Here is a 24,933-nt window from a genome sequence, read left to right on the forward strand (position 1 = left end):
AAATATATATATTTGCTAGCCTGGAGTGGTAATCCTAGCATTCTGGAAAGAGAGGCAAAAGGATCTCAAGTTTGATGCCAGCCTGAACTACATACGTAGTGAAACCCTGTCTCCAAAAACAAGTCAAAATTTGTTAGTAGTACTGAAACCTAAATTCCATTTGATTATTGATTATGAAATATTGCTCCTTTTGATTTCTTTTCAACTAATTAAAATTAAAATAATAAAATTAAAAACGAAAAATATATTAAATATATTATACACTATACAAGCCATTCTTAGCTAGTGGACCATAAAGAACAGGTGTTGAGCTGGAGTGGGCCTAGCATAGACCCACCACCCATGTTCCTCTCACGCCCTTGCTGGTTGGCTGTAGTTCCTCCATTAGACTCAGGTGCCTGCTGGTGGCCTGCAGTGTGGCTGTGTTCACTGGGCCCGCCAGGCTTGGAGCTGCAGAGTGAGTTGGGTCCTCTTGGGATGCTCCAGAAACCTGGAATGTGGAGCTCTGGGCTGGAAGACAGGGCTCCCTGGGGAAGCTCTCTGCATGTCAAGACCATTTGTGTCATGTTTGTTAACACCCCATTGGTCATGCAGTCACCTGGCTGGCCCCAGGAGCAAAGGGGTACAGGCTGCCTATAAATCAGCGTAGTGCAGAGTCACATGGCCAAGAGTGACAGGGGTGGGTGAAGAACAGGTTTTGGGTGCGGAAATCTCATGGCGATTCCCTTCTATTGATTTTTTTCAAAGCAAAATGTTGTTAAAGATTCTTAGAATGCATGGATCTTGAGAATACGTGGAAAGACTCTGGTTTAAGAAGCATTAATTCCTAGTAAACTTCCTGGCCTTAACAATAGGAGACTTGGGGTGTCCTAACTTGTCTGGTCTGTTCCTAATTTAGCACCCCAGGTCCTCAGCAACTGCTCATTAGGACTTATAGACAACGTCACCACCAACAATAGCAACAAAAATAGTGCTGCTTGTGTGCACTAAATGACTTCTGTCTCGACTCTTTGCATTTCAACACAGTCCTGTGGGACAGTTCGTGCCATCTCCCTTTGACAGATGGGAGACCTTGAACTCAAACAGCCACGGTCCCTAGCCATGGTTTTATAGCTGATAGTGGGGCCAGGACTTCAAAGCAGAGCTCAAACTCACAGCCTCCAAGCCTGGATGCCCACATGGCAGGAGGCCTAGAAGCCTCTTGTTGCTACAGGATCACTTTTCAAGCATATGGCCGGTGGTGAGTTCCCTTTCTTCAATCGCTGCTGCTAAGTCTTGGGCAGATTTTGTTTTAACAGCTCTATTAGATAAATTCACACACCATCCAAACCATCCACTTAAAGTGTATAATCCAGTGGTTCTTGGTATATTCACAGATAGGTGCCACCATCATCACAGGCTATTTCATGACTTCTAAAAACCTCATTTAGCTATCATCCTCCCCCTTCCCCCACCCAGCCCTAAGTAACCAAATGGTGTACCTTCTGACCCTGTAGGTTTCCTCATCTGAACTTTCACATGAGTGGGAATGTGTAGTATTTGGTCTTTTGTGACTAGTTTCTTATATTCAATTTAGTGTTCACTCCCTTTTATGGCTCAGTAGTATTCCATTGTGTGATATACCACATTTTATCTCTTCACTCATGGATGGACAGTTGGGTTATTTCTACCTTTTGGCTATTATGAATAAGGAAGCTCTAAGCATTCCTGCGGATGTATGTTTTTGTTTTTCTTGGGTATAGTACCTAGGCGTGAAGTTGATGGCTCATATGTAACTCCATGTTTAATCATTTGAGGATTGTACTATTTTACATCCCCATCCACAGTCTACGAGTGTTCTGACTTCTTCACATTCTTGCCAACTCTTGTATTTATCTGACTTGTTGATGCTAGCCATCCTACCAGGTGTGAAGTAGTACCTCATTGTGGACCATCAGGTCCCTTCCCTGCCTTTTTCTGCCCCTTGTTTATTTCACTGGTTATTAGGAAGAAGCAGCCATGGTGGATGTTTAGGTCATGTACTGAACAATCCCCTAGGGTGCTTTTGCACCAGCCCTATTAACTATTTCCCTGTGCCTTGCTAACTTGGAAGACCTTTCCAGTCTACATGATCATTAGGGTTCATTTCTGTTTGGTTTCTGTCTGGCCACAGGCCCATTCCAGTTTATATTATGCTGCCCGCTGGATAGGCAGGTTCTCCTGGATCCTTTCCCACCCCTACCCATGACTCTTCCTGCTGGCAGTGCTGAGACAGCCTTCAGGAAAGTCTCTTTGTGGGCTGTTCCTCACATTCCTCCAGGCACCCAAGGCAGGAACTCAGGATGCTCTTTGCCCTCACCAGGAATTCTTTCCTTACCAAGAAGAGCAAGACTGACAGGGGTTGGGGGAAGGGGTGACTGGTCCTGAGACTGGCTCCATAGGCCGGGTGCCTTTCACAGGCAAAGACCAGGGACTTGTGAAGGAAAGAATTGTGTTGGTTAGAGAGCTGTGGACTCAGGCATTCCTGGGTTCTGATCCTGGTTCTCCCACTGGCTGGGAATATGTCTTCGGGCTAGTCGCCTGTCCTCGCCGAGCTCCAGTGTTGATGTGTAAAACGGGGTACACTGTCTATGGAATTTACCCCCATGACTTGTGAGGATGGGTGCTCGCTGCTGGCCCAGACCTACAGGAATGAGCAGGACACAGCTGGATGTATTGTCCCCATCTCCTTCACACAGTTTCAGAAGAGACTGGGGTGGGATGAAGTGAAGGATGTGGAATTTGGGGTTGTATGAGAAAAGGTCCTATTTACCAGGTCTCTAGGGCCTTTTCAGCATTGACAAGGATGACAGCTTGCCATTGGCGGCAGTGCGGATGCACCTAAATAAAATAACGGACACAGAAGGACATGCACTCCCTGCTACCGCTTATGTGAAGAATCGTCCGACTTGGAGAAGCAGAGAGCAGGATGGTGGCCGGCTGAGGAAGGGGAAGCAGGAGGTGCTAGTCAAAGGGTGGAGGGTTTCAGCTCTGCAAGACAAACAGTCCCAGAGGTCTACAGCCCATTGTGAACAATACTGTGCTATATTTTTCCACATTTGCTGCGAGGGTAGATCTTAAGTGTTAGCACAATAACTGTAATAACGATTAATTAATTAAAAAGTAAGAGGAAACTTTCAGAGGTGATGGATGTATTTGTGGCAGTTTGGGTGATGGATTCACAGGTTTAAACTTCTATGCAAACTCACTAAGTATATACAGCTTTGTGTATGTCAATCATACTTCAGTAAAGTGGTTTTACAAAAAAGAAATGTGATAAGTGATAGATTTAGAACAATAAAAGAAGTACCAATTTCCTCATCAGTTAAATTAAGTGAATAGTTAAATCCTGGTTCTTGAACTCTTTGGATGACCGAGGAGGTCATACTCACATCTGATGGTCACAAAACACTGTGCACAGTTAAGGGACCCCCAGGTATTCTCAGATACCAGGTAAGGAACCAGGCTGTGGATAATCCTGGAGACCCCTCCCTATCCAGCTTGCATGTGCTTCACTCCATGTTTCTAGGCATAGCAGAGGCCAGAGTTCAAGTTTAAGTTCAGGACAGCCTCTTTCTCTATCTGACCTTCAGCCTGCTCAGCTGGGGAGTGGCTGGGGAACAGAGGAGTCACTGCCCTCCTCCTGGAGATCTTAGTAGAAGCCTCAGAGGAGTGCCAAAGTGTGCCAAAGTGCATTGCCAACTGTGAATACCTTCACAATCATTTCTGTAACCATTTTGTTCTCTGAGGACGTGCAGGACTGAAAGCAGACATCTTTATGGATTTGATGGCCCCTGGAAAATTTAAGCAAACCAGACTTTTGAAAATCTAGTCTCTGTAACATCTGCTCCCTGGCACCATTTGGAGGAGCCCAGCATGAATCCTCAGTGGTGGCAGATGATCCCACCCAGTGAAAGACCAGGCTGCACTTGGCAAACTTAATCCAGGGACAAAGTTGGAAGTTCAAACAGGGCTCTGGGTCATCCTTGTGGATGAGAGGGGTCTTGGGGGTAATGCCCACTGCTCTACACAGTGGTTAAAACATGGTCTGGACCATCAGAGACCTGAGGTCAACTTGAGCTTTCCTGGGTATTTCCTTTGTAGCCTTAGGCAAGGGACCTATTGGCTCAAACTGCTTACCTGTGAGATAAGGGTGATCAGTAGTAGTGACTTTGAGAATGGATATGATGGTCTGTCAGCCATCAGCACCACAGGAAGGTACTCCAGGAGTGGTGATGCTTTGTTACTATTTTTATTCATTATTACCACCATCGGCTTTCTGGTCCTCATGGATCAGTCTTGACCCGGAAGCCAAAATTCATGCTTTATGTTATTTTTCTGAGTGTCTATCCACACAGAATCATTCAATCTTTATTTTAGATGGAAGTTCTTACTCAATGGGGAAATCCTTTCTTTCAGTCTCCATGTTATGAGACCACCACTGCTTAAATCCTCCCAGAAACTGTAAGCTCACCGCTTTCCAGGCTGTCCATCCTGTCTCAGGACCAGTTGCACATGTAACAGTGACTTCTTGCACCAAGTCCAGGCAGCTGGCTTCCCTCTAAAGGCAGGCTGTTCCTGTCTTCTCAAATGGCAGATCCTTTCTCTGGCCTCTTCTTCTCCGGGTTAAGGGTCCTCTCACCATGTTGATCACCTTTCTCTCGTCAGGCCAAGGTTATCAAGGTCCTGTATTGCAGTGCTCAGAGCTTGTGGGCTAGTCCAAGTTGACCTTGAAGGCAGTCAAGGGAGGACTCTGGGAGACCAGCTTCCAGGACTGGCAGGCATTCCTGGACTCATCTCAGTCTCAGGACTGGAGGCCCCCAACCCACATTACACTCAGAGTGGATGAGTCTTACCAGTGAGGGGTCGTGTGGTCTACAGATGTGAGATCCTGCCTGAACTACTCAGAACAGCATGGTCTCCAAGACCTCAGGGTGGACACTGTATCCTGTAAGAGGGTCTTTGACTGACTCCCAGGTACAGGACTCCTTAGCATATGATTCCTGATCACACGGTGTCAAGGTGAGATCTCTTCTGTGGGTTTTCTGAGAGCAAAGATACTGTCTTTCTGGATCACCATTTTTTATCCCCAGAGCCTGTCACTCTAGCCATTATCCCAATAATATTTGTTCAGTGAATGAATGTTTGATTTGAGAAAATCCTGACTAGTGGAGAAACTAAGTCAAGAAGCAATTGCTGGAAAACCTCAGGACCTAATCAGCAACAGAGGTCTAAGACAGCTCCCAAGTCCCTCACAACCCAACCCAGGCCTCCCTCCTTAGCTGACCTGCAAAAGGCTGATGACAAGAAGTCCACGTTGACCTGAAGGCTCCACCACCCACAATTCCTAATAACTGACATGTGATCCTTTCATTAGTAATCCCAATCACGCTTACAGTGCTGGCAGGGACCGTTGCCAACATCTTCCATGTCAGTCAGGGCAGCAATGCCACACCTTGGTTTTTACCCCATGTCACAGACGAGGAAACCAGGATGGCCAGTGAAGCCACATGTCCACACCCACTCAGCTCCTCAATGGTCAGCCTGAGAGTCTAGGTGATTCCTCTGGCTCCAAGGCTTCTATTGCCCACTAGGTGCTCCTGCTGCTGGCTTCTGTGTCCAGAGATGCTTCTCTTTCCCCCAGAAGAGAACAGAGCTGTCAGAAAATGGAACCATAGTGTGGTTAGTATTACAGAGGTCAGGAGGGTCCCCTCTGACTGGGGTGTCCACTGGGGAAGGGGGAAGCCTGAGCTGCATGTTTCATCCATTTGTCTCTGAGAGTCTTAGAACGCAAAGGTAGTTTAGTCTCATGAAGACAGGTAGGGAAGAAGCATCTCCATTTCCGCCTTTCCTCCCCTCTAGTGGTAACCAGAGTTGAGAGTTGGAGACCTGCTACCATCACCACCGGGTAAGCACAGCATGGCGGAGCACTGCTGATGTGTGACAGCCCGCTGATGCTGGCAGGAGCGTGTGTGCTGGTTTCTGTGGGGTAACTGCTCCCACTGTGGCTGATTCTAGCTCTTCAGCAAGCAATCACTGACCGTGGACTTGGAAAAAATATGCTGTAGCACTGGTATATGGTATTTCCATGGCCCAGGCACAGTGCCTGCAGTTCCCCTCAAGTGCACGGGATAGTCACCTTTCCATTACTGTGACAAATGCCTTTTTTTTTTTCTGTAGCACTGGGCATGGAGCCCAGGGCCTTGCGCACATTAGCCAGGCACTCTACCACTGAGGTACATCCCCAACCTGGCTCCTGGTTACTGTAACGAAGTACATGAGATAATCAAGTTCAAATGAGAAAAGACTTACTTTGGCTCACAGTTTTGGAGGTTTCAGTCCATGGTCAGTTGGCCCAATTGCTGTTGGGCCATTATAGAGGGAGAGCAAGCTGCTTCACCTCATGGCCCCCGAGAAACAGAGTAAAAGAGACCAGTGTCCGACGGTCCTCTGAAGGGTATGTCCCCAGTGACCTAAGCGTCCCCCCTCAGGCCTCAGCCTTTACTTAAGGGTCCCACCACCATTCAGTAGCATCACACTGAGGACCAAGCCTTTAATGGGCCTTTGGGGAGCATTCCAGACTCAAACTACAGCACCACAGGTAGGAAGTGGGGAGTTTTGAGCATTACCTGTTAAAAATGTATAATTTATTGAATTGTAAGTTTATATTATTTAATTTTTAATAATGACTGTGTTTAACAGCTGGTTCACAAAATTCTTGAAAATTTCACAGTCAGCCCGTAATAGTTAGGACATTTCACCTCCAGTGTACCATTCATTTCTTTTGAATTAGAATATTAACACGTATAATGCTTTTTCTTTAACTTGCTTCTTGCTTGTTCGTCCAACCATTCATTCAGTCAGTCAGTCACTACAGTGTTGTACACTGTGTTAGGGACCAGGGCCACTGCTGGTGGCCCTGGGAGGGGCCATATGTTTTGGATGGACCATATGTTTTGCCTCTGTTAGTTTAGGTCTGGTGAGGGACACAGTCCCTTACCAAGGTGACAGATAGACACCATCGGCAACAAAAATGCTCATTGTAATTAGAGCTTTATAGAAAGTAATAGGATGTCATGGAATGAACGCTGTGGGAGGTCAGGGTTGTGGTACATTAGGGTTCAATCAGGAAAGGTTTGTGCTGTGGAGGTGACATCGTCTGAGATCCAAGAGGTAAAAAGGGACAAGGCATCTGAAGCTCTTTGGGAAAAAGTTAGGAGCTGTTCCTGCAAACTTTCTAGATGTACACAACAATGCTGTACATTGTTCTTAGGAAAATCCATATGTAGCAAAAATGGAGGCTGCTCACCAGTTTCAGGATGGTAGTTTCCCTGGGAGGGAGGAAGGAGGGAAAGAGAAGGAGTTGGAGGCAGAGAAGGTCTTCACTTGGGATTTTCTTGAAGCCAAAGGAGAGAACAATCTGAGATAAACCAAACGTAACTGGTGTGAAGTTTTGTTGGCTCTTGTTGATGGGTGCAGGGTTGTTAGCAGTGTTGTTCTCTATCATCATTTCCAAATGCTTGAAATATTTTATGATTATTATTTCTTAAGAGTTATGGAAAAGAGGTTCTAGGCATGGAACCAGCCTAGCTTTTCAGAGTAGTGTGGCTGCAGCAATGTAAGGGCAAGGGGAGGTCAAGTTCAGCTGGACAAGTGGGGAGGGGTCTGGACTACAAGACTAGAAGGCTGCAACCACAGGTATGAATTTTATCATAGCACAGTGGATAAAATCTTGAGCTGCTGAGTGATAGTCTAATTTACAATTGCTCTGCAGCTTTAGGGACCAGTGGAGTGCTGAGAATGGTGTCAGGTAGGTGAGTTAGGAGTCTAGGCTTGTGAGGTGGTCCTGCTCCACCAAGTCCTCAGGAAACTGACTTTGATCCAGCTCATGTGTCCACGTTCATCACATTTACATTATATGTCAATCACACCTTGATCAAGGTGTGAAAAAAGAGAAAGAAGGGATGTGTCATTATGAAGCCAAGAGATGGACTGAAGGAAAAAGATGGATCTGGAAAAAAACCAAGTAAAAATTCTAGAGTGAAAAACATTCTTTGGATGAAAGGAAGAAAGGAAAGACCTTAGGGATGGAAGAAACTCTGGACTGGACACAGTCAAAGAGAGAATTAATGAATCAGAAAAAGTTTCAGAGGAGTTTTCCCAGAGATTGCCAGGAAAGACAATGAGAAACTATGAAAGGGTAGTTAAAAGAGGTGGAGGATAAAATAAGATATTCCCTTATGTATTTAGTAGAAATTTTACTGGAAAGCACTGGAAAAATTTATTAAGTAGCTGTACTCAAAAGGGTGAGAATTTCCAGAATTGAGGGCCATATGTCATCAGTTTGAAAGTTCTTATCACATACTGAATTCTGCTTCAGAACCACTGAACAAAGGGCAAGTGTTTGACTTGGCTATAGACAGATTATCCATGAAAGATCAATGTTAAACCAACAGTAGGTTGCTTGTGACCCCAGGACAAGTCTGATCACACTATCTTCAAAGTGCTGAAAGAAAATAAAAACTAGCCTAGACTTCCCTGCCATTCACTATGGTGAAATTAAGACATTTTTCCTGAAGAGAGGCCTGGGGAGAGGAGAAGTTCCCTCAAACACACATGTCGAGCTGTCCAGTGGCGGTCTGTCTCCCACAGATATGGTAGAGAGAGGAGGACTGGGCTCTTCTTTCATTGTGTAGCACAAGACTATGAAAAGTGGTGCTCATTGGTGTACTGCTGAGGATTCCATCAAGACAGAGGACACGGGGCTCCTATCCCTCTCCTCCTATCTCCCAGGAATTAAAAAACACCTTGAAGGGTTTTTGGGTTTTGTTTCACTTTGTTTTTGCAGTACTGGGAATTGAACCCAGGACGTTGTGCCACTTGAGCCACTCTCCCAGCCCTCTGGAAAGGTTTTTGTGTCCCTTCTAGTGTCTCTAGGAGAACGGGAGTGGGTGGAGGGTAGGTGGCAGGGACTCCTGACCCTGCAATGGGGTCACTATAGGAAGCAGGGGGATGGGACCTGGCTCTGAGACGTGGGCCTTATAAGAACCCAGGTACATGAAAGCCCCTTCTGGAATGGCCCATTCTAGATTGTCTCTCTGTCTTCCAGATTGTGGACAAGAACAACCGCTACAAGTCCATAGATGGGTCAGATGAGACTAAGGCCAACTGGATGAGGTGAGTGCCACCCTGTGCCAATTCTTGGAGCCTTGCCCAGCCTCTGGAACTGGCCCCAGGAGTATGTTGGTCCTGTGGGGTCTCCAGGAGTACTATTTTCAGGTTTGGGGAGCATGTCCACCTTTGGGGTACCTTCCTGTTTTTACTGAAGACTCTGGACAAGGCCCTGTGGCCAGGCCAGTGAGCTGTAGAAGGCCCTAGAGGTCACACACCTGCCATTCATCCTGACTACCTGGGCCCCAGGCTCCTGGAGCAGTCCTGGGAGGAGAGTGTCCCTACTTGGCACTGTGTCCCCTTCTCACTGGGAAGACTCCTGCTGCTATGGTGGAGAGACACTGCAGGGTAGCTCCTGGCAGTTGTCCTGTGGTCCCCCTAGAAGAGGAGGCTCCTGTCAGAGTCCCCAGCTCCTTTGCTACAGAACTCGCTACTGGTGCTTTCAAGAGTGGTGTCACCCTAACCCAGTGTGACCAGAAGAGTCCTTAAAGGCCAGCCAGAGAGAGCAAGAAGCTGACCAAGGGTCATCTCCAGGTCCATGCTGAGTATGGGACCAGGGTCAGTGCTGTCCTATGTGCTGGGCCTGGTGAGGAATGTGATCAGACTGGCCTCATGGCCTACTGGTCTTGAGTCTGGGACCTGAGGCAGTGACTGAGGATTTGGATCTGGGCTGGGAGGAAAGGGAGGCCTCAGTGGCCAGACCCAGGGCCCCAGCAAAGGATGGATCCAGGGCCTTTGGGTGTCTGTGCTGTTCCATGAGCCATGGATGCTGGGGGCTGGTGGGTGGAGGGCAGAGCAGCAACAGGCTTCCTAAGAGAGAATTTGCTGTAGTTAAACACTGAGTGTTTCTGAGCCAGTGAGGAGTTGGTTAGAGGTGGGGAGTCATAGTAGGTCTTAGTGGACTCAGTGCCACCTATGTCCCATCAGAAGGGCTGGTCAGCTTTCCCAGAACACATAGGCTTTGTCCTTTCTCTTATTTGCTAGGGTAGCTGTTCTTATAACCACTAAACAGGTTTAGAATCAGAGACACCAGAGATGAGCAGACTCTTGCCTCATGGTGTGAGACAGACACCATGCCCCTGCCTCCTCCCAGCTGTTCCGTGAAAGTGGCTGACACTGTTCCCTGCCTTCTTCTCCCAACCCCTGGGGCCAGGTCAGCTCTGCCCATGCGTTCATCCCCATGTGCAGAGCACCTACTTCTGCTCACACCCTGGGCTGGTACCTGGGGTGGGTAAGTCCAGCCCTGTCCACCTTGCCCACACAGGCTCACACCTGCCACCACAGCGATGGCTCTCTCTAACATGGTTGTCAGACAGTATGCTGCAAGGGTCCAGGGGAAGAGGAGTGGGCCTGTGACATGGGCCTTTAAAGAGGCCAGGACTTTGGGGGCACTATGAGCAGGTGTGCCCCAGGCATTCAGGCTCTGTCCATGGGCAGTACAGACCAGACTCTGCTGGGCACTTTACCTCTGTCATTCTAGTTTGGTTCAGACAGTCAGGGAGGAGTGTGTCTGAGGTATCCTGGCATCAGACTTCTACACTGTCACTTTCAAGGTGCCAGGAGCTTTGGCTGGGAGAACTGACCTATTCTGCACTTCCTCCCACTCTGAGCTTTCGCCTGAGAGCAAGGCCTTCCCACAACCCCAAACCAACCCAGCCCCATCTGGCACCTCAGAGCTTCTGACTTAATCGGGCTGGGGATAAGCTAGGGGCACTGGGATTTTGCAAGGTGTCCATAGTGATTCTGATGTGCTGCTTGGGCTGATGAGAACCATTGCTCTATACTGGTCTTTGTGCCACAGTGCCCACTGTGGCCTGGAGTAGGTCGAGGTCTTGCCCAAAGTCATGCATTCAGTAGCAAAATAAGGATTGGAGCCTGTGGCTTTGGACTTCCTTACCAGGGTTCTCTCTTCTTGTGCACAAGGGGATTAGGCAGAGAGTATGATTCCCTGGGTCATGGGTGGGCACTAGTGGGGTGGGCTGTGCTCACACCATCTTACTAGCAGGTCCTAGTTCCTGCTCCCAGCCTTGTCTTGATCGAAGATGGTGCCTGGGTGGTCCCAGCTGGTGGGGCCTCAGCTGGCAAAGACTCAGGAGCAGGAGGGATGGGGTATGTGTACAGCTCCCATTTGGACAGCTCCTAATTTGCAGACACTCTTAATTGCACTGTCACAGCATAGGGGCTTGGGGATGATGTAATGGGTCAGTTTCTGAACAAACTAAGAGGTGGACCAAGAAGCGGGCAGCCTTCATGTTTTGGGCATTGTCCTTAGAGCCACTCTGTGCTAGGTGCTGGACGTGTGGTGGTTCTCAACCAGGGGCTGTTTTGTTCCCCTGGGGGTATTTGGCAATGATGAGATATTTTTGAGGGGCATAGCTTTGTGCGTGGGTGCTATTGGTTGGCATTGGGTAGCCAAGGATGCTGATAAACATTGTACTTCATAGGATACTCCCTTCTCCCCTGCACACAGTCTTCCAGCCCCAATGCCATAGTGGCATGATTGAGGCCTGTGTTAAATCCTCCTGGCATCCCTGGGAGGTAGCTCTGGAATGTTCACCCTAGTTTTATAGAAATCCCATGGTCCCTAAGGAAACTCAACCTGTAGTCTCAGGTCTGTGTGAATGCAAGGGAGGTAAGGCAGGGGGATCTTGGTGCCACTGACCTCTCACTGTGGTTTTAGAAGTAGTCAAAGGAGTGAATCAGGTTCCAGGTTTCCCTTGGAACCTTGATGTCCTCCCGAGGGTGGGCCTTTCAAATCTTGTAGTTCTAATTATAGGACAGGATGGGACAGAATCAGGACATGGAGAAATTGAGCTCCAAAGCCATAGTGGGTGGCAGGTCAGATGGAAGAGCCACAGTGCCACCTGCCTGGGGCCCCTAGGGGCTCTGTGGAGATGGAAGCCAAGGCCACTCCTGTGTCCTTCACAGTGGAACTTATGGCCCAGTGGACACTCATGAGCTGCTCAAATTCTACCAAAAAGCCACAGCAGTCACCTCAAAAGTTGTTGCAGGGTGCCTATTTTCCTGCATATGCACCCAGAAGTGGGGACTTGGGGCTTGGGGAAAGGGATGCAAACTACACGTGATGAAATAAGTGTTCTGTGCTCACACCACCAGCCAATACCACGGGCCACTGCAGCCCATTGTGAATGGTCTCTCTGTTTGAATACTCTTGCTTCAAGCCATTCATTCAGCTGTACGGCTCTGTGTAAATATCCGTAGAGAGCACCCATCTAATCGTCACCCAGTAAGGAAGGGGCCTTGGTTCCTTCTTAAGGCATTGAAGCTTGTCTATACATTTGCCTTGCCCTCCTTATAACCAGCCCCAAGAGGTTGGTGTAGTGGTTGTTCCCATTCTGGATGAGGAGAGTAAGGTGGGAAAGGTTAAATGAACTTGAACTGCCCTGGTGCTCACTGCTAGTGAAAAGTAAGGCAGGTCCTACCTGCGTGCAGTGGACTCTGAGTCCAGAGCCACTGTGTCTCTTCCCACCCTCGCTTCCGAGGAGCGGAGGGTAGGAGCTCTCGGTAGGAGGAGGGTGAGGTGGGGGCCAGGTCCCCCAAGTGCCTCCTAGCTCCCCAGCTGGGGGCCAGCAATTAGGAAGGAGGAGGACCAACTGCATGGACGGTCATTTACCCAATTATGCTTTGTGGGATATTCAACCCAAGGAACGTGACACCCCTGGCCGAGCGTAAGAGGAAGCCCAAGTTCTCCAAGGAGGAGCTGGACATTCTGGTCACGGAGGTGACCCGCCACGAAGCAGTTCTCTTTGGGAGGGAGACCATGCGGCTGTCCCATGCTGACAGGGACAAGATTTGGGAAGGCATAGCTCGGAAAATCACCTCCATCAGCCAGGTCCCCCGCTCCGTCAAGGACATTAAACACAGATGGGATGATATGAAGCGGAGAACCAAAGACAAGCTGGCCCTCATGCAACAGTCACTATCTGGCCCTGAAGCCAGGGGCCGGGCCCCCACCATCGTGCTCACTGCCCACGAGAGGGCCATTGAGTCCGCACTGCTCACAGCCCGGTCTGGACACAACTTCCCCAGGGCAGAAATGGATGGCACTGACAGCCCTTCTACCAGCTGTGAGTATCGCCAACCTGTCCACACACTGCATGCTCATGGGGGCCTCCTTATGACTGTCCCTTCTCTTCCTTGCTCCTAGTCCTCCCTGACTCACCCCGTTTCCATTCTCTACCCACCCCTCCTTCTGTTCTGTCTCCGCTCCTTTTTGTGCATTCATTCTAGAATAGTTACCAAGTGTACCAGGACCTGTGCTGGGAGCCAGGAGGACAGGGCTGTGTAGAAAATCCACATAGACCCTGCTCTTTGAGAGTTCCTGGGCTCATGGGATTAATAAACTTTAATTAAACAACTGCAAGAGCACATGTATAGTAGAGGGATGAGTCCGGGAAGTCCTGAGAGCAGAGCTAACTTCCAGCCCTAGACCTGGGTGGTCACACAGGCTGCACTGGGTTTCGTGCTGTACCACTGCATGCATTCAAACCTGGGGTGCATTTTCATTTTGTAGTGGCCTGCAAAGGATGTAGCAAGCCTTGCTGGAAGTGAGGAGTGGTAGAAATGGGTGCTGAGGAGCTGGGGAAGGCTGTCACTGAGCGAGTGACAGTAGGACTGAGATGTGGAGTCTGAGGAAGGGTTAACCAGGCCTGGTGTAAGGCGCAGAGCAGGGGAGGGGAGGGTGCACAGGCTGAGAACAGCATGTACAAGGTCCACATCAGGAAGGCTCTTGGCACGTTCCAGGAACAGCACAAGCCAGGGAAGCCCCAGCTTAGCCGGCAGGGGGAGGGGCACAGCCACAGCAGCCAAGTTCATGGGCCAGGCATGGAGAGATAGTTTCCTTTCTCTCTGCCTGCATCTGCTTGCTTTATTCCTGCACTGCTTTTTGTACACCTAATGTCTAATGTGCTGTGCTTCTCCTGCTTCTGCCTCTTTCTGCCTGCCTGAGGCTGCCTAAGCTCCTTCTTTTCCATCCCCACCCTCCCCACCCTGCTCTGTCCATTCTGCCTCTTTTGCCCCCCTCCCACCCTTTTCCTTCTGCATTGCCCTGCCCTCCCCCTTGCTTCCTGTGTCTTCCTGCACTTCCAGACAGGGATCTTGGGGCTGCCTTTGTAGTTGGGGTTTACCAAAAGGGGGAGCAATTGAGGCCCCTCTGTATGGAGCCACACCCCCTTTCCTTCTGCTGCTCCACACCTCTGCCCCACCCTCACTCACAGCCGCCCTTGGAGGCCAGGAGCCGGGTGGGAGTGGCTCCAGGGAAGCCTGCAGGCCCTGATCAGCGAGAAGGTGGTTCACAAGATTCCACCCTCCCCCCTTCCCAGGCCCCTTGCCACGGTGATCTGCTCATTTCCTGTTTGGCTGGGGCTGCTGACAGGTGGCGACTCAGAGAGTCAGATTCTTAGAACTGGAAAGAAACGTGGAGCATAGGATGGGACTAACTTCCTTGTTATCCAGACAAGGACACTAATCCCCAGAAACAGAGGTGGCCCTGCTTGATTCAGAACCGGGACTAGAGCCCAGGTCGGCCAGCTCCCTGTAAATCAGGGCTTTCCGAAGTCCCAGAGTGAGTCTCCCAACTAGAAGAAAAAACAGGGGGGATAGCCCCCAGTGCAGCCCATTTCCTGAGTCCTGCCCCGTTCATCCCTCTGTGTCCCTGAGGTCAAGGTCACCAAAGGTAACCTGCGCTGGCAGGAGACCCCTGCGCCTGCTAGTGACCACCTGCTTCAGCTCAGGCAGGGACTTAGCGGCACAAGACCTTGGAAGGGAGGGAACAGCTTTGTCATAGTGGGTCCTGCTCACTCCTCCCATCACAGGAGGATAGCTGCTGTTTACTGAGTAGGCTCTTACTGTGCTGAGACCCCACAGCCCTTGGGGAGCAGGAGGCAACTTACAGGGTAAACGTGCCATCCTTCCTGTCACCTCCCAAGGGATGGTTCCAAGTTAGCTCCTGGCTGCAGCCCTCAGCCTGTAACATTTTTATTGCTGCCATGACAATCAGCCCATGACTTTTGGTCACCTGAAAGTAGTGTCGAGTAGCAGTCTGTCTGATGGGTCCTGAATCATGGGTGAGGACATGATGAGCCTAAGTTGGCAGCCCACCTTGGGAGATAAAAGGATCAAAAAGGACATCGGGGCTGGTGGCTTGCCTTACAGGACCCCTACCCATCCTGACATCCTTTCCTTCCCTTCTCCAGCCTGCATTCCCCTCCCATGACTTAAAGTTGCAGATTTCAGTAAGGCCACAAGGTGGCCCCAAGCAACCTAGAAAGGGCCCTACTGAGGCCGGAACTCAACACAGAACACCACCTTCTGGTGTCAGACTTTCAGCTCTGCAAAGCACCTTAGTGTCTGAGATCTTATTTTTTCTTGTTAACAACCAGTCTTGGCTGCCCAGTGGTTAGGTAGGTAGACAGACTTTGCAGAAAGTGAATTGTGGAGATGAAGTGATGAGGCCAAGGTCATGAGCTGGGTTGACATGCTGTCACTGGGACTGAAGTGTCCAATTCCCTGGCCTGAGCTCCTTCCCTGGACTATAGCTGTTCCCATGGGCAGAAGGGGACCTGTTTTCATGCTCACTGTTCCCTAGAGTACCTGGCACATGCACCCTTGGGGAAAGGGCATTTCTGCACGGGTGGTGCCTGTCTAGGCTGAGGAGTGGCAAGGGTGGGGACACAAGGGTATTTGCAGGTCCACACCCAGGACCGCCCCTTCCTCTGTGTTGTAATCATTTATCCTTCTCTACTTCTGTCTCTCAAGATGATGAAGACGAGGAAACCCCTGGGCCCTCACGGCAGCCTCTACGGGTGCCCCTGCCACGGTCTCCAGAGGAAGAGGCCCACCTGACCAGACCCATCCTGCTCCGTTCATCGTCCTCCTCAGACCAGTCAGAGATGGTGGGCCCCAAGCCAGAGGGCCTGTCCCATTCCTCACCCCAGACCCAGGCCTGCAGAAGCCCTCGGCCGCACTCCAGCTCACCTGCTGGGAGCCTGGACTGGCAGCTCCTCCATATTCATGCCCAACAGACCGAGGTGTTCCGACGGTTCTGCCAGGAGCTGGTGACCATGCACCAAGATGTGACCAACAGCCTGCACGTCATTGGCCAGGCCATGGCTGAGCTGACCAGCCGCGTCGGTCAGGTGTGCCAGACGCTAACAGAGATCCGGGATGGGCTTCAGGCATCTCAGCGGGGCCCAGAAGGGGCAGCCCCCATGGGCTTCATTCCCCAGGCCCAAGCACCCCCGCCAGACCCCCCACAGCCTCCCCCAGCACCAGCCCCTGCACGGACTACCAGGTCTCGGAAGAGAAAGCACAATTTCTAACCCTGCCAGTCTCCATGAGGAGGAGAGATGGATGGGATGTCTGGCCTTAAGAAAGGGCCAGTCCCTTGGGTCCAAGAACAGGACCGATGATGCTGGGGGACACCAGGGCACTACCATCTCCTCACAGGGTGCAGGCCCGGCTGCCTGTGCTCTAACAGCATGAGTTCAGCCCCACTTCCTCAGCTCTGGCGGATGCTCAGGACGCAGGAGAAGCTACCCGCTTGATGCTTGCTTGGCCTGGAGGGTTGGTCTCCTCTTGGTCTGTATCCCATGGTGCAGGCCTCGTGGCAGGGGGGCAAGAATGGGGAGCAACTGACAGAACCCTGCTTCCAACCTCTGGGCCTGAATCTGTGCTTTCCCCGGGGGCGTGGCCCGAGGGTGGGCGGGGCGAGCTCAGCCCTTCAAGGAGCGGTCTCTCCCCAGGGCGCTCAGCTCCTGGATAGTGTCTGGCCTTGGCCTTGGTCCTCGCTTGCCCTGTGCAGTGCGTGCTCAGCTGCTGTGCTTGCCTTTTGTATAGTGGGAGAAGAAGGGCTGACGTTGGGGAGGAGACCGTCTTGCACTCTTACCGCACTTTATGCTTTTTTTTTCTGTGCCTGCTGATGTTAGGTGATCTCAGGGGGGGGTCTCAAGACAGTGGGGGAGGGGCAGCCAAGTCGGACGTTTCTATCATTATAATCATCATCTGCATTTCATAGGTGACAAATGACACGGGCAGGTAGTACAGGGCCAGGACTGTGGATTTGTCCAGCTCTTCTGTCAGAGGCCAGATCTGGAATAGTGGCAGCACAGGGCCTTGCTGCTTGCCTGGCCTCTTCCCCCTGCACTTCCATCCTTGCCTCAGCTCCCCTGGGTGGAAGTGAGGGCAACAGCAGCATTGAGGTGAGTCTACTACCCCAACCCCCAGCCCTAAAGCATACAGCTAGTGGCTGGGGAGGGGCAGGAGCAGATCTCAAGAGCCAACAGGCAGCCTATCCTCTGGCTCCTAAAACAACCCAGAGCCCAACAGGGCTGTATCCCGCTCCATGTCCCAGCATGCCTTGCCTCTGCTTGCTTAGGCTGTGTATGTACCAGCGACAGACACGCGCCTCTAGCTGCGTGTTGCATTGTGGGGTGTGGGGAGAGATCTGGGTTCTTAGAGTCAGGGAGAGAGGTGGCAGGTGCAAGCTTAGCTCTGATCTGGGTGCAGCTCAGCTCTGTTTTCTTCGCTTCCTGGCCTGAGGCCAATCCCTGCAGGTCTTTCTTATTCTGCCCCTCCACCCTCCTCCTTCCCCTTAGAGCCTTAGCAGGGCTGGGAGGCCTGTTGTCCCTAGTGCCTGCCAAGGTGGCTCCCAGAGCTGCTTATAAACCCAAACCAAGCATTATCCCACACAGGTGAAATGGAGGGCACCTGCCATGTCCCTGTGCCCTGGGCTCCATCTCCATTGGAGATGGAAGTTTTCTTTGGGGATTCCTGCACCCCTCAAATTGAACACTGTCCTGTCCAATAGTCCAATGGCTTGGTAATTGCCTGGATTTGCCCTGCTGTCCTATGCTGGAATCAAAGATTGCCTTCCGAAGTATTTTTGTTAAGATGGCAATAAAAAGAAACGGATATCACACTTTGAACACACCCAGGCTCCAGGATCTTTCTTTAGTGTGTGTTCTCTTTCTTCGCTCCCTATAGAAAGCTCAAGGCCCCAACATAGGGGTTAGACGCTCAAAGGAAAGCCTGCTGGCCAGAGGGACTCCATGGCATTTCCCATTCTATAAGCCCATGAGTGCCTGTGTCCAGCCCCATTTGAGGCCCTCGGAAGGAAGGACAGGAACACGGCTGAGGGAGGCAAAGCATCCACGGATGATACATGCAGCTGTGTTTCATTTCTCAGCATATCAAAAGTGACATGGTGCTAAATAAAATTTACCTTACATTCCCTAAAAGTAAGTTAGGGTTCCCAGAGGGGGAACAACATCTTTTGTGGCTGGAGACTCCAGAGGCCAGGGGCTGTGCATTTGCCAGTGCACTTGAGGGACCACCCAGAGTCGAGAACCTGATCTGGACTCATCCCCACTGATCCTGGTGTCTTATCTGTGTCAGGCAAGACCCTGCTGCTCAAATCTGCAGCCCCACAAAGTGACAGAGGCAACTTCCTCTGGCTTACATTGGAAGCATTTTCCACAGAATGCCGGATGGGCACCCACCCGTGTGTTGCTGGCTTACAGTCTACCACAGAGCTTTCCCCAGGCAGGAATCCCCAAGTCTCGACCAGGAATCCCCTTTCTGTATGGTTCTAACCTACCTTTGGCTTTGTAATCCAGGCAGTTCTTGGACAAAATGTATGGCCCCAGAAATCAAGACTATCCAGTTTCCAGGAGCACAAAGATGTTGTGACACCGGCCTTGGGTTTCCCCTAGCTCCCAAGGTCAGTGTGACTGGCTGGCCTTTCCCTCTGGTCCTGGGGAGGAAGGAACCAAGTTAGAGTCTGTAAACCTGAAGCAGAGGTCATATCAAAAGGACAGTACTCAGTGTGGGACGGAAATGACTGCCGATTCTGTGTCTTGGAGTCAGTGGGGGTTGGAATGCTAGCACATTTAACACAAAGAGGAAACGGGCCAATGGTGGGAATGCACGGGAAGCCTTGAAGGAGGCCTCCAGCTGCATGGAGGCTGACTGGGCGGTTCTCTGTCAGAAGCCAGCTGGATGCATGACCAGAGTCCTCTCATGTGACCTAATCACATGAGAATACAGAGCCCAGTCTCTTCTTGGTCAGTGTTCCATCACTGACTCCCTAACGAGGACACTGTCCTTTCTACTGGAGAGCAGTAAAGGCTGAGCTTGGCCTTTCTTGGTTTCCTGTAACAAAGTGGGTGCCCGTGAGTTTTTTCCTTTCTCAAGCTGGAACCAATAGTCATTTCCTGACCCATCTAGAAAATTTGGTGGAGTTGATAAGATGCAGTGGGTGAGGTCTGAGGATTGTCTTCGTGCTTAATCTATCCGGTACCCGAGGTCAGCAAGGAGGCAGGAATGAAACAGTGCATTATCCTCATAAAAGGGGCAGTCCAGAACCCCTGCACTCCCCAACACGACCACTCATTCTCCATTGCTTCAAAGGTACGCGTGGCAGGTGGGTGGGGTTTGAACTGCTGGCAGTGAGCCCTCACTCAACAGGTCAGCCTTGGCCATCTCTCCAGCAAGGGAGGGACCTGGCATCTTCTCCAAACCGCCTGCAAACAGCTGTTCAGCCACAAGGAATAGAAAGAGTTTCCACTCATCGCTCCAGGCTCTTGCTTACCTGCAGCAACAGGATTCTTCATAAAGGCGTCATTGTGAATGGGGAGGACGGGATTCTGAGAATGGGTCATGCCATTAGGTGTGCGCACAAAATACTTAAAAATTGGAGACCTAATTAGAGATTATGGTGTGGGGACTTAGCTGGCTCCATTTAGTTTTACCTAAAAAATCAAAGAGCACAAACATGATCTCATCAAGGGGAAATCTGTTGTGGTTCACTGAGAGTTACCATGTATATCTTATTTCAAATACAGATATATATTTCAGAACAACCAAATACAACAAGATGCTGGACACGTTTTCACCTGCCTTTGAAAATATGTTGTGATCTATACAAAGACTTGGGGTACTCTTTCTATGTATTATTTATTTATTTATTTTGGCAGTATTGGGGGTTGAATTCAGGACCTTGTGCTTGTTAGACAGATGTTTTACCACGTGATCCACACACCCCTTCCCCCAGCCATTTTTGCTTTGGTTATTTTTGAGATAGGGTCTCATGTGTACAACCAGGTCAGCCTTGGACCTCAATCTTTCTATTTATTTTTCCTACCTAACTGAGATGACAGGCACAAGTCAACATGCCTAGGTTTTATTGGTTAAGATGGAGTCCTGTGAATTTTTTGCCTGGCTGACCTTGAACCTCAATCCTCCTTATCTCGGCCTCCTGAGAAGCTAGGATTACAGAAGATGTGAGCCATGGTACCTGGCTGGTGCTCTTTGTAAACGTTCATTCTTGTCGAGTAGAAAATTATCAGGGCATGGAAAGGGAAATTGGCTTGAACTTTATAAACCTTTGGAGACACTCTAGACCTTGAATAAATCAATCCCTGGTAGTGACCTGTTCCTCATCCACCTTTTCTTTAAGGTTGAATGCCCTGTGAGTCCAGTAATTCTCTTGAGAACAAAGATGGAGACTTTGACTTCATTATGTATCTGGGGACCAGGATGTTTGGCACTACCTGAGTTCTGTTTTGTGCTAACCACCAGGCTGATTATTTTTAGATGTGAAATCCCAGAATCTCACTAAATTGAGGGCAGGAAACATTTTGTACATTCAGAAGAAATCTTGGGTATGGAGAAAAGGCTGATTCTGCAGGTGGAGAGTTGGGTTGGGACATAGTTCCCTGAAATGACTTTTGTGGCTCAGGGTCCTCTTTCCTTTCCCTTAAGTTCCTGGCTAACAACATCGTGGCTGGGCACATTGCAATCACAGTGCTGTTTTCACAGCTTAAGGAAATTCTCCAATACTTGTGTCAGATACTGATAAGAACATAGATGCTCTGAGAATGAGCTCCTGGACAGGATGCAAGTTCTTGGGATCTAAGCATCATCAGTCTTGCTCCCCGGGTAGAGCCTGTGACTTGCTTCTCTCCATGCGGTGAAACAGCAAAACCTACCATTTGTGCTCTTACCTGCCTTGGTCTTAGTTCCTCTGGGGTCTGTGTTCATTCTGCTGCCAGAATGGATTATTCCCTGGATTCCAGTGGACCCATTGTAAGGCAACAGCCTTGTCCAAGGCCAAATGAAGTAGGTTCCAGATAAGGGCAGAATGGATGTAAGGGCAGCAGACAATGTCCCTGGGGGTGTCTCCAATGCAGATTTTCAGTGCTGAGGCTACTGTGACCGCCACCACTGCCATCTCATACTGGATTTGTGTATTTCTTTTCTTTCCATGTGTGGGAAGGATAAACAAATTGCTAATTGAGGAAAGTGCAAAGTACAGGCAGTTCCAAAGGAGATCCACACCTAACGGATAATCACTGTTTAAACACTGGCAGTTTTTAAAGCATGAATAGTATAAATAGCTCTTGCTCTGTTCTCAAAAGCACTGTTTTGCTATGTCATGAAAGATTTCTTGAAGACACTGTTGATGGATGAGTAACATTCGTGATGTGAGCGAATGTGCGGTATCATTAATTGAGCCATTTCTCTGCTGTGCGACACTTAGATGCTTTGGCTTTGCCAATGTCATCAATAATGGAGCAGGTAGCCTGGCGGCATGCGGGGTTTGCACCCTTGTTCCATATCCTCTTGTCCAGATCTACAGTTCTAGTTTGTTCCCTGAAAGGACTGTGGCAGGTTATTCTGCAGCATCACTATGGAAAGACACCCTTCCCACCACCGTCACCAACATGGATGTTATTATTAAAAATCACCAATGAGACAACATGCTATTTTCCTGTTACTGATGCTAAATACTTTGCATGGATTCATTTCTCATCTGAGCTTTTCTGTGAATTATTGTTTCCCCTGGACTACTTCCAATATAGTTCTTTGGAAGAAGACTTTGACTTCTTCCCTGGCTTTTGAGTGAAAATATAGCATAAAAGGATAAGTTTATTTTTATTCACTGGTTTCTCAGACGCATGTGTAACACAGACCCAAAACTCCAAATAATTTTCTTTTGCCCTTGATTGGTGCACCTCCACTTCTAGGCATTTTGGGAGGTACATAAAGTTAGGTGTTAGAAATGTCGTTTGGGGGAAATGGGGTGGGGACGTAGATTCTGGGCTCAATAGAACTTAAATGGTGACCTGGGCATGATGAGTTGGTGTTTCACACGCCCACATAGGAGCCATGAGTTATAGTCAGAAAAGAATAGGCCACAAAGCTGCATTTCCTCTTTATTAACTGTGTGACTGTGGACAAATTACGTAGTTTCTCTGAACTCCACTCTCCTTACCTTAAATCATTTAGTTAGCTTAACCAGTGGTTACCAACCATTCCTTGTCTCTTCTTTACCTTCCTCTGAACCCACTGGACCCTCTGTAAAGATTTTGATCTTCAACATTTATTAAATTATCTCTTGGGCACCCTTGTAGGATGGGTTATTTCTGCTAGGCTTTGTGAATATGGAAAACAATGCAAAGACCCATCCTTCCCATCACCAGGGGCCTGTGGATGTCCAGGGGCTCCCACAGTTGGAAGCCAGTTAAAGTAGGGGAGAAGACTTCCTCAGGTTCCCAGTCACCTTTACTTAAACCTGCTGTTGAATCTCGTATTGAGCATAAGCGGTGAGGTACTTAGGACAAGTGGCATTTCCACTCTTGGAGAACAGATTCTTAGAGGCTCAGAGACTTGCTCCAGGTCACACAGGATAAGCCATATTAAGACACGGACCCACTCTGGCTGGCGCTCCTTCCCCAGGAGGCACAGCTGCTTTGTCCTCCTGCACAGGTGCTTGTGTTTGGTAACCATCGCACCTGTGCCCCCGCACCGGCAGGCACATCACGGGTGGCCCATGGTTCTCACCTGTCCCCTCGCCTCCAGGTACGTGGTCATCTCCCGGGAGGAGAGGGAGCAGAACCTCCTGGCGTTCCAGCACAGCGAGCGCATCTACTTCCGGGCGTGCAGGGACATCCGGCCTGGGGAGCGGCTGCGGGTTTGGTACAGCCAGGACTACATGAAGCGCCTGCACAGCATGTCCCAGGAAACCATCCACCGCAACCTGGCCAGAGGTGAGTGTGCGCTGGGAGGGCCACGCCCACCGGGAAGGCCACGCCCACCGCGGCACCCGTCTTGGCCACCCCAAGGTGTTCTCTTTCTTGGGAGATGGTCCCAGAAACGCTCACCATGCACATTTCAGAGCACCCCGAAGGCAAAGCAATTAAGTTGAATCAACACTGATTTAGTTCCTCAAGTCACATCAATGAAAATGATGTGACAAACTCCCAGGTCCTCAAGAATACTAGCAATGACATCACATTTGCTACCTCTTGCTGTGTGCTGGTGGGGCCTCCCAAGCAGTCACCACATAGTGGTACCTTCCCACCAGTGGGCTCTGAGAATTTGATGGGGTGATGTACAAGCCTACCTTGACCATGGAAGTCCCCAGTTGTAAACTTTCAATACTAATGACCCCCAGTGGATTATTAGCCCCCGGCTTACAGTACAAAGTGAGCATCAGATAAAGACAGCAACTCACCCAGGGTCACATGGCTAGGGAGGGCAGAGCCAGGTTTCTAACCCATAGGTGTCTGACTTCAGGGACTAAGTTGTAACCTCCAGTGGCTTCCCAGACAACACCAGTCTGCTTTCTCTTGGTGTCATTCCTTGCAGTCCTAATGATGTGACATGAAAGAACAGTCTATCAAAAGAAGAAGGCTGGAAGGGGGTAGGAAGGTGACCTTAGGTGTGGGAAGTCTGGTGGGTTAGGTGTCATCCAAGCTCCATGGAGTCATTTGAAAGTGTTTTGAAACCCTACTCAGCTTTTAGCCCTTTACCTCTCCACTCCATCCTCGGCTTGGCCAAGATAAGCTGGTGGGTCCAGGTCCTTTCAAGGGGACCTTTTTTGCCCTAAAGCCATACACCCACCAGACAGAGTCTGTCTGACCCCAGGAGCCAAGGCTATGGCAAGCCCCACCACATCACTTCCTGACCACCTGCCTATCGGAAATAAGACTTCACTTAGAAGCTGAGTGGAGAAGATGCGAAAAAGGTAGGAGTGACTCATTGAAGTTAAACCATCTTTAAAGCAAAGCAAACCAGAGCGTGTTGTGGACTTTGGGTGCACAGCTGCTGCCTGGCTTGGTAAAAGGTATCTGGTGATTGGATATCAATGAGAGGAGACCCTGGAGACAGGCTCATCTCTGTCTTCTTTGGATCTGGGGTTGGGCACCTGCTGATTTCACTTGGGAAGGCATGCTTCCATGACAAAATGCTGTGGCTTCCATTTGACCTCTGCAGATGCCTCATGAAAAAGTATCTGAAACATTGTAGGTACTCACTAAATCTTTCTTGAATGGATAAAAGAAGTGAATGAAGATAGCCAAGAAGCTTCCAAAAGAATCCTATCACACCAAGAAAGAAAATCAAGAGGAAGTTATATCTGAGGACACAGGTTTCATTCCTTGGCCATAATCTTGAATTCTTCTGGATTTAAGAGGTCCTTTTTACCCCCAGTGTCTTCTTCAAAGCACACAAATCGGGACCATCCTCAGAGAGCCCTAAGATCCAGGGGGCTTCTCAGAAAAGGGAGGGAGTTTTCAGGAATGGAAGCTCATGAGAGGCGTGGCAGACAGACCTGAGAAGAGAAGCACTGAGCTGAGCCGTGTGAAGACACAGGAGGAAGGCATCTATCCCTAGACAGGCTGAGCAGTAGGAAGCAGGATGGAAACTTAAAGTGACAGTGGG

General features: G+C 49.7%; 1 protein-coding gene across 6 annotated transcripts in view; it reads left to right on the top strand.

Annotated features, from left to right (window-relative positions):
• Positions 1-24,933, top strand: part of Prdm11 (PR/SET domain 11) — a 78,472-nt gene that overhangs the window by 40,738 nt on the left and 12,801 nt on the right. For 5 of the 6 annotated variants that reach the window (XR_012437225.1, XM_074044667.1, XM_020176424.2 and 2 more), the window contains exons 5-6: positions 9,128-9,195; positions 23,071-23,258. Coding sequence is in view for 5 of the 6 variants with exons in the window: in XM_074044667.1 (XP_073900768.1) it covers positions 9,128-9,195; positions 23,071-23,258 (256 nt within the window). In the remaining variant the exon portion in view is untranslated. Of the gene's footprint in view, positions 1-9,127; positions 9,196-12,855; positions 13,278-15,966; positions 18,128-23,070; positions 23,259-24,933 lie in introns of those variants that run through there. The other variant, XM_074044669.1, reaches the window with a different exon arrangement.

The sequence above is a fragment of the Castor canadensis genome, chromosome 1 (assembly GCF_047511655.1).
Source record: "Castor canadensis chromosome 1, mCasCan1.hap1v2, whole genome shotgun sequence".
Classification (NCBI taxonomy): domain Eukaryota; kingdom Metazoa; phylum Chordata; class Mammalia; order Rodentia; family Castoridae; genus Castor; species Castor canadensis.